At 44.6% G+C, this 16,848-nt stretch overlaps 1 protein-coding gene across 1 annotated transcript in view; it reads left to right on the top strand.

The window, feature by feature from the left end:
- Nucleotides 1-219: 219 nt before the first annotated feature.
- KL (klotho) overlaps nt 220-16,848 on the top strand; it is a 47,443-nt gene continuing 30,814 nt past the window's right edge. Inside the window, exon 1 of the mRNA XM_053312426.1 lies at nt 220-1,156. Coding sequence (XP_053168401.1) covers nt 386-1,156 — 771 coding nt within the window. The 5' untranslated portion in view covers nt 220-385. The remainder of the gene's footprint in view (nt 1,157-16,848) is intronic.

Consider the following 16,848-nt stretch of genomic DNA (forward strand, 5'->3'; position numbering starts at 1 on the left):
GGGGGGGAAGAGGAGGAGGAGAGATAAAGTGCGGATTCCTTTCTATCAGAGAGGTGCTCAAGCCCCATCAAGAATTTGGGGGCCGGGGGCGGGAATTTCAGCCTATTCTTCATTCTCCCCCCCCGCCCACTTCCCATCAAAGGCTCTGCTCTCCAGTCCCCCCCTCCTGCAAGGAACCCGTTCGACTAACCTTCGTCACATACCGGAGGAGGCAGCGGCAGGCAGCCCTCCCCACTGCGTCCTAGATAATTATTAAATCGCCACGCGGGGAGGGCAAGGCAAGGGATAAAGGGGGCTTGGGTGCGAGGCGAGAGGCAGCCAGGCGCTCAGTCAGAGCCGCACCTCTCCTGCCCCTCAGCATCCCTCCCTCTGAGCAGCCGACAGCATGCCTCTCGCTGCCGCCGCCGCCGCCACGTCGGGGCTGCCTCTTCTCGCCCTGGCGCTGTTCTGCCGCCCGCTGCTCGGGGAGCCGGGCGAGGGCAAGGGCACTTGGTCCCGCTTCGCGCGCCTGCCCTACCCGGACGACGGCCTCTTCCTTTACGACAGGTTCCCCGAGACCTTCCTGTGGGGGGCCGGCAGCGCAGCGCACCAGGTGGAAGGCGCCTGGAACCAGGACGGCAAAGGGCCCTCGGTGTGGGACGCCTTCGCGCACCGCGCTGCTGCCGCCGCGGAGCCGCAGACGCCGTCGGCGCGCGCCCCGGCGGGGGACGTGGCTGCCGACAGCTACCACCACGTCGAGCGCGACCTCGAAGCGCTGAGCCTCTTGGGGGTCTCCCACTACCGCTTCTCGCTGGCCTGGGCGCGCCTCCTGCCCAACGGCACCGCGCCCCTCAACCCTGCGGGCCTGCGCTATTACGCGCGGCTCCTCGCCGGCCTGCAGCAGCGCGGCGTGAAGCCGGTGGTCACGCTCTACCACTGGGACCTGCCCCAGCACCTGCAGGAGCTCTATGGCGGCTGGCAGAACCCGGCTCTGGTCGAGCTCTTCCGCGACTACGCCGAGCTCTGCTTCAGGCACTTCGGCGACCACGTGCGCTACTGGCTCACTATGGACAGCCCTTACCTCTTGGCCTGGCACGGCTACGCCACGGGCAGGCTGCCCCCTGGCGTGCAGGGCGGGCGGGAGGTGGGCTACCAGGTGGCGCACAACCTCCTCAAGGTAAGGTGGAGGCACGACTGGCAACAAGGGGGGCGCCGCCATCGAAAGGGCCAGTCTGGGTCTTGGGCCACCGGACTTGGGCATCCTTTCAGCCAGAGAGACCGTGCTTCTTGTACTGAGGATAGACAGCAAGGGCGGCCCCCTGCGTGTGAATGTCCCAGAGCCATCTGGATGGCTGCTGTCTGCAAGTGATCTTCGAGAATCATGAATTTAGACTGCAGTTGCCCCAGTTATGGCTGCAGTGCTTCCTTGGGAGTAAGCCCCATTGAATCCAATGAGGCTTACTTGTGAGTATAGGCCTCTGTCGTGTGAAACTTGTCACTATCTGGCTGCAGAGAGGTAACCTGGGGGGAAACACAGCCTTAGGGCCCCAGAGGTGCACCCAGGTAATTTTGGAGCCTGGACCTAAAGGCTTTTGGAGGCCCCCTGCTGTAAGTTAAGCATCATTTTTTAACACACAGGTTCTTGATGAGGGCACAAACCACACGACCCAGGAGAGATTAAGGAGGGGTCCCAGGGTGTGTGGAGGCCCTGGACTTCAGCTCGAAGTCCAGGGGTAAGAGCACCTCTGCCCTCCTGCATTCCTCCAAATACTGTCAACAGTAATAGCATACTGAGAGCCCTCAGCCTTGTAGGGCCTCAGGACACTTTCTTTCTCTTGCTCCCTACCCCTGAGCATGGGCCAGAGGTACACAGAAAGCTGCTATCCACAGAGTCATACCATTGGTCCATCTAGCTCAGTATGGTCTACCGGGGCCTCAGGTAGGCATTTTCTCTCTCTTTCCCTTTCTTATAGCTCACCCAGCCACTTAATGGCGCAACGGGGAAATGACTTGCCTAGCAAGCAAGAAGTTGCTGGTTTGAATCCCTGCTGGTATGTTTCCCAACACCTATATCAGGCAACAGAGATATAGGAAGGTGCTAAGAGGCATCCTCTCCCCTCGGGAGGAGGCAATGGTAAGCCCTTCCTGTATTCTGTCAAAGAAAACCACCTGTATCGACACTGACTCGAGGGCACAACTTTACTTTATAGCTCTCACAGTGAAGAAATAAATTGTGCATTGCTTGCAACTCTTACTGTGTTTTATCAGTACTTTAAGTTCTGTGATCAGTGTAGTGAAATGGCTTGGTATAGTTCCAGAAAGCTGAATTGGCTCTTCTTTGTTTTTGTTCGTTCCAGCTTGTGATCACCACTAGGTAGATCTCACACATCTGGATTTAGGGACAGGGCATTCAGATCACAAAGTAGGATTAAATTATCAGTTTCTTCTAGAAATGAAGCACTGTTGCCAACTCTTTTGCTTGATGCCTTGTTATTTGGTCCATGTCTTGTATGTAAAGGGTTGTTGTCACCTTTTGATACAGACATAAAGATCTGTTAAGGATGAATTGCAAACTTGTGAATTAGTTTTACTGCAAGGAAGTTGTTATAGATAACCTTCAAGCCTATCCCAACCCCTCGGTTTTAATGAGCTTGCTCATATTATATAGCACACACATAATAGCTCCATAGGCAATAATGTAAATTTATTTTATTTCATAGTGCTGCAAAATGTTCTGTAGGACAAATTCCATGGTACTATGTTGCCTCCCTCCAATAACTTGTTGATTTGGTATTGGTAGCATGTGCCATATTTCTTGCTGCTTTGCCGGCTTGAGAATTATTTAACTAAACTCATCCCTTGCTTTACAGGTACCTTTTGCAATTTGCTCACTCCTGCTCTAATCCCAGTAAAGACTGTGTCAATCTCCATCTTTTTTTTTTTAAAACAGTGTTGTCCAGCTTGCTAGGGATGTATGTAAGAGGTTGAACTAGATTTATTATAGGTATGTTATAGTTCTACAAGTGTATGTTTTTGCTTTCAGCAGAAGTGTTTACTCTTGCTAGTGGAGGTGAAAGGTGAGGAAGAACAAGATAGTTTTCCCCTATTAAAGTTGCAAGATCAGAATTTCAGGGTCAAACGACGTGATATTGTAAGCATGTGCTTTGCAAGCACATGTTTGTCTTTTTAAGCTTAAATATCTGCTGGGTTGGTGTTCCCGCTGGGATTGGAAACATAGGAGAGGTAGGGAGACTTTACCATTCCCCACCATGGTCCAGATTCAGATTGGGGAGGGGGGGCATGTACATTATTTTAGTGTTGGATTAGCTCAGTGATAAAGCATGTGCTTTGCATGCAGAAGGTCCCAAATTAAATCCCTGGCATCACAGCTGCCAGTAAGTGTAGACAATCTCTGCCAAAGACCGCTGCCAGTCAGTATAGACAGTACTGAGCTAGATGGACCAATGGTCTGACTCAGTATAAGGCAGCTTGCTGTGTTCATAAGGACATTCTGATTTAGGGAATGGTGCCATAGCTCAGTGGAAGAACATCTGAGGGTCCCAGGTTCAATCCCTGGCATCTCCAGATGGGGCTGAGAGAATCTCTTGCCTGAAACCTCGGAGAGCTGCTGCCAACCGATGTAGATAATACTGGGCTAGATGGACCAATGGTCTGACTCAGTATATGGCAGCTTTTTATGTTCCTATTGGAGAAGAATAGCCAAGTTAATCTGTTGCAGGTACTTGTGGCACCTTAAAGACTAATTTATTGTATCTTGAGCTTTCATAGTCAAGTGCCTACTTTATCAAATGCATGACTTGGGCAGAGCTGGTAGTGGATGAATATACACATGGTGAAAGGTACATTGGGTTAGGGACAGTTCCAGTATTATAAAATGTGGCTAAAAGACAAATGCACATATCAGAGCTACAATGCATGGATGGTGGTTTGTGTTCTGTTAGAAACTCACAAGAACACTCACATATGTAGATTATGATAGTAACAATGGGCATAAAACATGTTTCATAAAAAGAAGAAATATAAAAGTGATAAATTTAAGAGAACATTTTCTTTGTTATAAAACCCATTGAGATTGCCCATTGAGATCATCCAGATAGGTCCATCTACAATTGCCACTGGCTTGTCTGGTGTCTACTCAAGGACAGGCCTTCTTTGTTGCTGCCCCGAGACTCTGGAATGTGCTCACTGCCGAAATAAGAACCTCCCCATCTCTGGCAGCTTTTAAAAAGTCTCTAAAGACGCATCTATTCACTCAAGCTTTTTAACCAGGATTGTGTGTTAAACTGTTAATGTTTAAATTTCCATTTTGATTTGTGTTATGTTTGTTGTAAACCACCCAGGAATGTGAGTTTGGGGCAGTGTATAAATATACTAAGTACATAAATAAATAAGACTATATTCCAAGAATACTGAGTCAAGTCCATTACAACATGGCCACTTAAAAGACGTAATCATATCGGATACAGAGGTAACATCAGCTAAATAGAGGGATGGAACACGGAGAATCTTGCACATTGTTAAAGGATCTACAAATAGTTCAATTTATACTCAATGGGAGACTGGTCATCTAGCAAGTTTCATCAGTGCTGTGTGTAAGTTATTTGTTGTTGTTTTAGATCCAAGTCCACTCCATATCCATGAGAGCCAGCGTGGTGTAGTGGTTAGAGTGCTGGACTAGGACTGGGGAGACCCGAGTTCAAATCCCCATTCAGCCATGAGACTAGCTGGCTGACTCTGGGCCAGTCACGTCTCTCTCAGCCTAACCTACTTCACAGGGTTGTTGTGAGGAGAAACTCAAGTATGTAGTACACCGCTCTGGGCTCCTTGGAGGAAAAGCGGGATATAAATGTAAAAATAATAAATAATAATAATAATACTTAGAAGTGAGCCCTTTTGAGTTCAGTAGGGCGTACTTCCATGTAAGTATGTTCGGTGTTGCAGTAATACAGTTCAATCCATGTAAGTTTACTACTATGGATACTGCCCTTCAGCAGTTCTGAAAGCAATTTACATAGAAAAATAAATACATAAACAAGATGATCCCCTGTCCCCAAAGAGCTCACAATCTAAAAAGAAGCATAAGGTTGACACCAGCAACAGTGACTGGAGGGACGCTGTGCTGGGGTTGGATAGGGCCAGTTGCGTTCCCCCTGCTAAATAAAGAGAATCACCACTTTAAAGAGATGCCTCTTTGCTCAGTTAGTAGGGGTTTGCTCAGAAAGCAAGTCCTACTAAGTTCAGTAGGCTTTAATCCTCCCAGGTGAGTGTGCACAAGGTTGAAGCTTTAGCCTGTATCACTTCAGGTATTCAGGTATTCTTGAAATGGTTTTGATAAGGCAAAATTCTTGTATATGGAGCATAATATCCCTGTTAGAACACTAAAGAACGCTTGCACATGGTTGTCTTCAGTGAAAAGGACCAGTGCCAGACTATTTTGCACTCTAGGCAAGGCTAAGTACTTGCACCCCCTGCAAACAAATATCAACTTCGATTTTCAAAAACAGAAGTTTTGTAGAAGAAATGAAAAGCACAAAACTTGAAACTGCTAAATTTATTTTAAATTGCAAGAATATTTTATTTATTTATTTACATGTTATATCCTGCTCTTCCTCCAATTTGCCCAGCGCAGTGTACTACATACTTAAGTTTCTCCTCACAACAACCCTGTGAAGTAGGTTAGGCTGAGAGAGAAGTGACTGGCCCAGAGTCACCCAGCAAGTCTCATGGCTGAATGGGGATTTGAATTCGGGTCTCCTCGGTCCTAGTCCAGCACTCTAACTATTACGGCACACAAATCATTTTGAACCAGAAGGGCACTCAGTAGAGCACATACCTCTGCCAAGGGCAACACAACCCTCAACACCACATCAAAATCTCACTTTGCATGCCTTTTCCTTTGCAAATTTTGTCACCAGTTCAATCAGATCAAGTGCTGATGCCTGTTCATGTTCAATTGATATAGTTGCCAGGCCAACTAGTCTCTTTTGTGACATTGTTGAGCGTATGTAAGTTTTTATAAGTTCGAGCTTTGAGAAACTACGTTCACCACTTGCCACTGATACTGGAGGTGTGAGAAGGATCTTTAGAGTAGGGATGTGCACAAAACCAGTTCGCCCGGTTCGGATCAGAACCGGGACAGAACCAGGAGGGGGTGTTTCGGTTTTGGTTTTGTTCGAACCACCCCCTGGTTCGGTTCGGATCCAAACCGGTTTGGACTGGTTCGGACGCCCAAAAATTGGTAGGATGGTAGCTGGCACCAAGGGGTACCTGTCACCCAAACCCCAACGCAATCGGACACTCGTACGATTTTTTATGAATTTTTGAAAATTATTTTTATTTTTTTCTCATAGGATATAATGGGACTTGAACCATGCCATTATTCCTTATTGTGGAGCACCCATGGGTGCCAACAACCATGCAAACCCTGAAGCAATCAGACACCCCTATGATTTTTTATGAAGATTTGAAATATTTTAAATTATTTTTCTCATTGAGTATAATGGGACCCGAACCAGTCCATATCCCATATTGTGGAGCACCTAGGGCCACAAAAGCGGGGTGGGTGGTAGACAGACAGGGGTGCCTACCACCCAAAAAATCCCAAGGCAATTTGACACTCCTCTGATTATTGGTGAATTGTTAAAGTATTTTTGAATTCCTCATAGAGAATAATGAGGATTGCAGCAAATGTATAGCTTCACGTCGGTGGGAAAGGGGTGTCGTAGAGTGGAGTGTGGTGGGTGGTAGTTCCTAGGGTGGGCAAGGAATCTACCTGAATTATTTGAAAGGAATTGGGGAAAAGGGTGATTTTTGGTTAATTGTTGAAGTTTATGTGTCTTCAAGGTTTTCCCCATTAGATATAATGAAGGGTGTATAGCTTCACGTCAGGGGGAAAGGGGTGTCGTAGAGTGGAGTGTGGTGGGTGGTAGTTCCTAGGGTGGGCAAGGAAGCTATCAGAATTACTTGAAAGGAATTGGGCAAAGGGGTGATTTTTAAGTGATTTTTGAAGTTTACGCGTCTTTAAGGTTTTTCTCCATAAAGAAGCATGGAGGTGTCAGCAAATGTATAGCTTCACTTCGGGGGCAAAGGGGTGGCCTAGAGCAGTGTGGCGTTGGTGGTAGTGCCAGTTAGGGGCAAGGAAGCTACCTGAAGTTTTTCAAAGGATTTGGGCAGAGGGCTGATTTTTGGTTAATTGTTGAAGTTTACGCGTCTTTAAGGTTTTTCCTCATAATAAGTTATAATGGAGCTTTCAGCAGCCCCATAAGTTCACTTGGGGGTGCTGGGGTGGTCCAGAGTGAGTGGTGGTGCAGTGCACATAGGGTGCCAACCACCCCCATGGGTTTCTAACCCATGGGGTACAGGGTTCTGTTGTTTCTGAGGTATTGAGTGTGGATTCTGTGATAGCAAATGAGATTTTCAATGAGACACCATGAATCCACTCTAATATGCTATCAGATGATTTGGATATTGCAGCTATTTAGAGAAAACACATGGAGATCCTTGTATGACTAAACACTAAATATTTATTGGTTAAATACACTTAGACAGGAAAGACCTATCTCTAATCTAAAGGACTACATAGTGGATAGGTAAGGAGAGAGAGAGAGATATGTTTCAATCTGCTCTGTAGGAGGAAAGGAAGGATTGTGACTCCGCACAGGAAGTGCTGCAGAGTCAGTTCAGGGGTCATAGAGTAGGGACAGATAGGGAGACCCTGACTGACTGTCTCTTCTCCCAGTGCCCCTAGTGGTCATTAGGACAGTTGGTGCAAAAGGTGGATGCACTGGAAGTTCATCTCCAACACATTTGGCGGTTGAAAAAGAATGCATTGTGTGAATGTATGTGGCCACCCTTTTAAAACCATATTTATAGTTAAGTGCAACTTTCTTTACCAACTGCAATAAGGGTCAAAAGAACTTCCCCAGGCACTCTGTTGCCATCATGAGTTGAAACAAATTGATCATAAGTTGACTATGATCTAGGCAGTTATGACAATGGGCTGCTAATGACACCTACAGTATAGACTCTGTATTAACTGCAGCATCCTGCTTGAAACGGATCTGAATAATGTTTATTTGTGGTGTCTGGCAAAATTGGCACAATGGGTTGTTGCAGCTTGGAGTGCTTGGTTCCAACTTTATGGTGGACATAAGTTTTAATCATAATATTGTGATTTATGCTGTCTTGTTAAGCAAATGTAGAGATAGCTTCCTGCTTAGGTTTATATGGACTAGGGTTGGATAATTATTTAGAAATGAGGGGCTTGGAAACTAATTGTCCCAGTTTGGAAATCTGAGCCATTAAGAGCCAAGCCCAGCTGACTAGGGGTGTGCACGGAACTGGCTGATCCGGTCCAGTTTGAGTCCAAACAAGACTGGCCCAGTTTGGTCCAGCACCCCCTCACGGCCCCCCCGTTCTGTCCGGGGCCGGGGTTCATGAGCTTTAAAAATTATTATTTTTTAAACTTACCCCCTCCGGGGGGCGGGTGTTTTTAAGGTGGAGGCAGGGGGTGTCCATGGAGGTTCCCCCTCCCCCTGTCAGCCTCCCATCCATCCCAAACTGGCCTGTTCAGCCATTCTTTGGCCCATTTGGGCATTTCCATTTTAGAGGCCACCACGCCTGCACAATGGGCCTCTGAAGCCTATTGAAAAGTAATATCTTTGCAGATGCATTTCTGTTATATGTAAACATTATTAGTGATGTGCACAGAGGCGTGGTTTGATGCCAGCGGGGGATCTCCCTTTAAGGGCGTGGGGTTGCACTTACTACTCCCTCTGCTTTTCTCCTGCTAGCACTCCATTTTTAAAAAACGTTTTCGGGGCGGCAGCTTTCCTCCCTGCTGCTCCTGGCCTCATTGCCCGTAAATACAGGAAGTATAGGCTGTGTGTGTGCCTGCCGCTGCACACGCACCCAACACACACGTTGCACGTTGTGTGTGCATGTCACGTAGGCAATGTGCGCATGCAATGTGTGATGTGCGCGGGGACAGGCACATGCACAGCTCGTACTTCCTGTATTTCTGGGCAACAACGGGGGCAGGGGCGGCAGGGAGGAACGCTGCTGCTCTGAAAACCTTTTTTAAAAAATGGAGCGCAGGTGGGGGAAAAGCGGCGGGAGGGGTAAGTGCAACCCCTCCACCCTTAAAGGGAGATCCCTCGCTGGTGACAAACTTCAAACCGGCACCAGCATGAAATGGTTCGCAGGCCTCTTGTGTGGCCTTCGGACCGGTTTGTGCACATCCCTAAATATTACCTTGTTTTATTAATAGTTCACTTAATGTGTGAGTATGTATGTCTGTGTATATTTATACACACACATACACACACATGATTGTGTTTGTGTATTTTTACACACACACACACACACACACACACACACACACACACACACACACAGTTTGGATTCGGGGTGTATCCTTTCTGGAAATAAGTTATTTATTATCAGAATAAGTAATCTTGCAAGTTCAAGTTTCAGGAAAACAAGTTAATGGTGTTGCAGTCATTTTCCTAGGTCTGAATTTGGAAAAGGTTTTTTTGTGTACTTTGATGATATACTTAGCGTTTAAAGTTTTGGTTTTTTGCATTGTTAGCCTGTTTAAATAAAAAATCAATTTGAACTTTGAATTTTTGTACTTTTGATATCAGTCCTTGAAATACAGTTTCAAATTTTATTTGTAAGTTTTGAAAGCTGAAGATAATGAGCAATTGCTAGTGCAAATCTATTAAACCAATAAAGCTTAAGGATTTACATGAGAAGATGGTTGTAGGTTCAAGTGAGAGCTTACGTTTATGCCTACTTTTGCTATTCAGTGCATCTGAACTGGACCACAGAGAAAAATGTATGCTGTGTTTATTGCATAAAATATTTTAAACAAGAACATGTATAAACAATTTGCCACATTGTCTAATCGTCTACTTCTACTATTGTTCATCTCATTTCAGTACTTTAAAGTATATGTAGTTCCAGGCTGTAATGGTCTTGTCAGCTCTTGTGTTTTGGTACATGTGCTTACAAATTATTTATTGCCTTAGTGATTAGGTTAATTACCCATCTTTTGATTCTTGTGGCTTTTCAAGCATTGGAGATGATGAACATGCATAATGAAACCAGCAAAGAGAGTAAGATTAAATGCTGCAGTGTCCTGCCTTGTATGTATTGCACAAAGACAAATGGTGTATATTAACAAATTACGGCAACATTTGCCAGCTGAGACTTTTATTTGTTGAAGCCTTGATGGTTGGAGAAAATACTAAAAGCTTTGTAAAATCTGATTTTAAACACATGCTTCCCCCCCCATTAATACCTTTATGGTATGAATGAACTTGGTGCAGGAAAGGAAAGAATGGCAAGACTTTAATCTGTTTAGGGTCCTGATTTTAATCCTGTTTATCTTTATTAGAGTTTAGATCAAAGAGAGCAAATACAGAAGATCCAGTTTTTCTAGAAATAGATATGTTGCTGAAATACGCAATTGTCTGGACCAGAATTTACATTTGTCCAGACTGCAGTGCTCAGATATATTACAAATGTTGCATCATTTGCCCCAAAGTTCTTCCCTGGCTCATAAGGTAAAATGAGATTGTGCACATGCGGTGTTAGTATCCAGGCTGTTTTGTAGACATACACACAAATATTTATATAATGTTAGCTCCTTATTCTTGACTAAACTCTCATTGATCAAAGAACTTTGTGAACTATATGCCACCGCTTTGTAGGCGCATGCACAGAAGTTCTTCAATTAAACTCTTATTGATTGCTATGAGCTACATGACTAGACCACCTGACTAAGCAGCCTTTTGTTTGTTGAGTATCGTCCTCTATTTGGGCCAGTCAATTCTCTTGACTGTTGTTGTGGCGTCTTTTTGGCTAAAGTTTTCTGTTGTTGTCCCCCATCCAGATATAAAACTCCCTTATTTCCATGGTGGTTTGAGGAGGGGTAGGATTTCCAGGAGGTTTTCCATTATGGTTGACACTGTGTGGCAAGTGCAAGGCAGGTAAAATCAAGCCACAGTTGTCAGGCAAAGGGGCAATGCAGTAATGCATATGACAACATCAGTGCACATTCATGAACATTTTGAGCTGGGAGACAACGCTTAGGAACCAGATAAGCTTCTGAGAATTCTTCAAGAATGCTCATATAAAAATAGTTTTCTCAATCTTCCTCCCCTGTTCTGCTTAGAAATGCCCTGCATCCACCCGTCTGCTCTTTGTTCAATGCCTGCTCCTTCCTGATGTTTCTGTCTCTACCCCATGGCTGTACACCTTTGACCCAGATGTTTTTGGACTACAAATTCCAATATCCCCAGCCACAGTGGCCAATAGTCGGGGATTATGGGAGTTTCAGTCCAATAGGTTTAGTTCAACCCCAACCCTAACCCCTGCTAACTTGGCCTTCCAACATGGTGTTTCTCTTTATTTAGCAAAGGGAGAGTAACTGGACCTATTCACCCCCAGCACAGTACCTCCAGTGACTGTTGCTGGTATCCATCTTAAAAAGATGATTCTTTAGACACTTTTAAAAAGCCGCTAGAGATGGGGAGACTCTTATTCCCACAGGAAGCGTGTTCCAAAGTCTCGGGGCGACAACAGAGAAGGCCCATCCCTGGGTGGCCACCAGACGACATGAAGGTAGCCATAGAAGAGCCTCCCCTGATGTACGCAGTGGACGATGGGGATCATGCAGAAGAAGATGCTCTCTTAAGTACCGTGGGCCTAACTGTTTAGGGCTTTATAGGTTATAACCAGCACTTTGTATTTTGCCCGGAAACTTATTGGCAGCCAGTGCAACTCCTGTAATATAGGAATAATATGGTCTCTTTGAGATGACCCGGAGACCAACCTGGCTGCTGCATTTTGTACTAATTGTAGTTTCCAGACTATGTACAAAGGCAGCCCACATAGAGCGCATTGCAGTAATCAAGTCTGGAGGTTACCAGCAAGTAGTGTACTACCGTTTTGAGACCATGATCCTCAAGAAATGGACACAGCTGGTGTATCAACCGAAGCTGATAGAAAGCGCTTCTGGCCATTGCCTCAACCTGGGGAACCAGGGAAAGGTGTGGATCCAGAAGCACTCCCAGACTGCATACCTGTTCCTTCTGAGGAAGTGTGACCCCATCTAGAACAGGTAGATCAATATCGCTTCCCAAGTGATGACCCTGCACAATAAGTACCTCCGTCTTGTCTGGATTCAGTCTCAGTTTGTTATCCCTCATCCAGCCCATTACTGCTTCCAAGCAGGCATTCAGGAAGGATATGCCTTCTCCTGATGCTGTTGACATGGAGAAATAGATTTGGGTGTCATCAGCATACTTTGGAAGGGCGGTATAGAAATCAAACAAATTCAAATTAATAATATCAGTAGAAAACATTGTGCAGCTTTGCTCTTCCCTCTGCTGCAGCACTGAACTGCACATGGAGTTCTGGTACTCCTTTATTTTCCTAGCCATAAAACACCAGGAACTCTGTTAAGCGCATGAGCTGAGCTCCTTCCATGAGGAGTAGAGTTGCAGTTTTCACCCTAGAAGCAACTGACATAGGTTAGCATGCTAGTGGTAAATGGCAAGACTGTTTTATTGATGTATAAACATATGGGGCTGCCTTATCCTGGGTCAGACCCTTGGTTTATCTAGCTCATTATTGTCTACACTGTCAGTATAGCTCTCCAGGGTTTCAGCAGTTCTCCAGGGTTTCACACCTGGAGATGTCAGGGATTGAATCTGGGACTTTCTGCATGCAAAACATAAAGCTATGTATTTTCTCATGGAAGAAAGTGACAGGATAATTGGGGATAGGATGGAAACAGCAGGAGACTTAACGAGTGGGAAATGTGCCAAATGCCACTAGTGCTGTAAATGTAATGTTTAACAGATGCAAAAGGATAGCTCTGTATCCAAAGGTTTTGATCAAAGTTTACCTAAAGTATTGGTTAACATCCAAGGGCATTGTGTGTGTTTGTGTTTTAACTTCTTGTCATGGTTGCTGTTGGAGTTAGTCACCACCTGATACAGCTTGTATGTATGCTTGTGTTGGCCATCTTTGCACAGACAGTCTTCAAAGATGTTTTCCATGTTGTGTGCTGTGTGTTTGTGTGCCTTACAGCAGCACCAGGATGCATTTGAGATTGCTTTGTCTGTCAAAAGCAAGCATAATGTAGCAAAGAAGAACTAGTGCTATTTGTCAAACACTCAGAAAGCTCTTAATCACCTCACATTAAATTAGGCTGTGGTTATCAGGGTTGGGGGGTAATGATGTATAATTACGCATTATTGATTTAATTCTATGTTTCCGCCACTAAGTGATCCTTATTTTATCTGCCTACTCAGTTCACATCAATTGTACAAACTTTACATTTGTGTGGGTATGTTTTGTCAAACACAGTTTTCTCTTCTGTAGTAGTGAAAGTGATCCATATACCACATCTCAGTATGCAAGGATATAGGTTCAAGAGCATTATGAAAAATAAAAGCAGCTAAATAAAACTTTTCTCTCTTTCTCACTTTGACAGTGCTGTTGGTTTGTTTTGCTTATGTGTGAGAGGCAAATCCCTCAGAAAGAGAAGGATTTCTGGGTCAGGCTTTAATTCTATCCGGAGCAGGCATAACCAGAAGTTGAAAAAGCACATTATTATATTAGCTTGAGCAGGATTTTAAATAGCCACTTACTGTGCTACCTGTGTTGCAAGTAAAGAATTGCTTCTAGGTCACTAAGCAGGAAAGTTTTACAAAAGTTGTTTCTCTTTCCCATTTTAGCAACATTTCTATTTTGCTTTATTTACGAAATGTATATACCATAAAGCAAACATCTCCGGTTTGTGGCAAGCTGCTTCAATAAAGAAAAGCAGAGCTCCTGGCTTGAGGCAAACTAATTCTGTGGGTAGTGCAGATGGTGTCATTCTTGGATATGAAGCAAGCTTCTTTTGTTTGCATGTGATCAGCTACATGTATTGACATATGACACTTGTGCTAGGCTGGGACAAATTGCGATCTTACCTAGGGTGAAAGCTGCACTTTATTCTTGTTTGAAAAGAGGAAGACAATCACTTCTCTGCTCATCTCAGCACTGCCAACAGATGTGCTAGTTCTTTCTTGCTAGAAAAGGAATGGAGGAACAGAGCTATATTTGCGAGAAAGAGTCTCCCTATACTGCAGAAAGGGTATAGGGAGTACTAGATGGAGAAAGTGGGAGTGCAGGAGCCACAGGGCGGAGTGAGTGGTGCTGAGCATTTATGAGCTGAGCAGGGAGGAATCCAGATCTGATCTGGTAATGGGCAAACTCTCCTTGGCCTGATTTGTAATTTGCTTGGTTTGTATGAGCTTTCTTGGAGAATTTGCTTGTAATATTAGTGCATGTCCCTGGAAGCTGCTATACACGTGTGTTATCCCGCGAAGTGAGGTCTGGTTTTGCTGCCCTGCAGTTACTCCATCACACCAGCCATAGCTGAGAGATGTCTAGTAATGCAACCACACCATCTGAACAAACACACCCAAGAACATCAGATGGTTTTAGATCTGGATGAGGTACAACAACCATTTAAAATACTAGCAAGGAACAGTCAAAATTATTTACTTATTGAAACAAATATAGAAGGTATATGCAACAAACAAAAGGCCAATAGGTCTGTTAATGTCATTCAGAGCAGTCAATGACAGGTTTCATCAAGTAAGTGATTGCTATGGAAGAACATTTTCACTTGCAATGCAAAGCAGCTGGCTTTGTAGCTGAAGAAGTTTCGTAATGATCAGCTAGAGTTTTGATGAGAATTCCATGAAGAGTAAAGCTTATGCAAGCAATTTATGGTCAGGTGGCCTAGTAAAAATTGTTGTGAATTAGTAACATTGGGGGACCCATTTGCAAGACTGCAAACGAAAGAGGAGAGAATGTTTTGCTTGCAGCGGATGAAGGATATTCATACAGTGCTGCTATAAAGTAGAAAGTAATTTCCAGCTTGAGACAAGCTGTTCCAATAATGCAAAACAGTTGTTCCTGGCGTGAAGCAAACTAATAGTGATGGCCATAGGGTTGCGCCTGGCTTGAAGCAAACTAATTTTGCTTTTGAAAGCTGTGTACAAGCAGTAGTTCTTGATTTTCAATGATCTAATTCTGTTGTAGCTGTGTGGAGTGGCTTAAACTTTATGGGACAAGGCTTAAGGTGCCCCCCTGTTTGTCCCTGGAAGAACATTCAGGGGCGAATTAATGCATAGGCAAAGTAGGTACTTGCCTATGGTGGCAAATTTTGAGGGGCAGCAAATTCTGATAGCTAGGGAAGGAGAAAGTTCCTAGTCTTTTTTTTTTTTTAACCCTTTAAAAAGTGCCGCTGTACAGTGTGGAATGAAGAGCAGCCACCAGTTGGTGGCTGCAGCGGTAGTGAGGGTGGCAGTGGCAGTAGGGACTCCTTCCTCCACCCTCCCACATGAGAGCCCAGGCAGCTGCGGTCTATTTTGGAGGTGGTGGCGGCAGCGGCAGCGGCAGTGGCAGCTCCTTTTCCCCATCCCTCCGCTCTCCCAAATGATTGCTCTAGCTGCAGCCCATTTTTGGGCTTCTCTGCTCATTCTTCATTCTGCGCCGCACAGCAGTGGTTTTTAAAAGGTAAAGATTAAGAACTTCCCCTCCCTCCCTCATCACTCCAGCCCTGCTGAAGGGAATCCTTCTCTGGGGACAGAGAAGGGTGGTAAATCTTTCATTGCCTGTGAGCGGCAGAAAGCTTAATCCACCCCTGAAAACATTGGGTGCAGTCCTGCTCTTGCAGCCTGTTCCATGTGCATGGAGGACAGGCTGTGGAATGGCTTCTCACAGAAGCCAAGCAGAATTTGCCTTTGCCCTCACCTCCCTGCCACTGCTAGTCAGGGTGAACCTGTAAGAACTGTCCATCACAGCTAGGCACTCCACCTCATTCAGGAGCCCTGCCATGCTTCACGTAGGCTGATCTAGGAGCCTACTTGTCTTTGGGCCATGTGGCACAACTCCTGCTTCTGCTGGGAATAGTCTGAGCACGAAGGTCTGGAGCAGAATGCTGGATTGTCCTATGCAAAGCCCAAGAGAGCACCTGCTAAGGTACGGTCCTAGCTGCAATGGAGCAGGCAGGCATGGTTGTGACACACCCTGTGTTCCACAGGTTTAGAATGCATGCAGGGTATAGTCATGTTCTTATGTATTAGCCTCTTCCGTAGTCTAATGCTGTGCAGGCAATGTAAAAAAAGCCATGTTGTTGTGTTAGATTTCTAGTTAGGTGTGTAACTCTAGGAGAATTTCTCAGTCTGTATGCCCCAGAATCTATTGCATATTTTGAAGAATTTGTAATAAAGTTGTACTTCCCAATGTCCTACAGATTCCAAATTTTACATGAACAATCCTGTCATTTTAAATTAGCTGATTACGCTACTTTTTAACAAGAACAACAAATATTTATATACTGCTTTTCAGCAAAAGTTTCCCCATCAGAGTTTCCCCCCCATCGGAATATGCTCACTAGTTAGTTTACAGTATTATTATTTGTATTTCAAAGAAGACATTCTGAATATAATCAGATTTTAACTGTTATTTTTGGACAGATTTTTAACACTCAATAATCAGATCAATAATTCAGAAACAACGTCATGCACAATAGAAGCAGAAGATCTTTCTCAGATTCAAATTTACCATATATGGTAATTATTCAATTCAATTAATATTTCAAGTTGAAATCCTACAAATATCAAACTAACCCTTTGGCAGGCACATTCATTAAAAAATTCTATTATGTATATATAAATTCTCTGTCAGTGTAATATGTGCAAAGTGACTTTGACCAGTCAACAATGGGCCTCACCCACTGATTGACTGATTAAGTGCTGTCAAGTCAGTGTCAGC

The sequence above is a fragment of the Hemicordylus capensis genome, chromosome 3 (assembly GCF_027244095.1).
Source record: "Hemicordylus capensis ecotype Gifberg chromosome 3, rHemCap1.1.pri, whole genome shotgun sequence".
Taxonomy (NCBI): Eukaryota; Metazoa; Chordata; class Lepidosauria; order Squamata; family Cordylidae; genus Hemicordylus; species Hemicordylus capensis.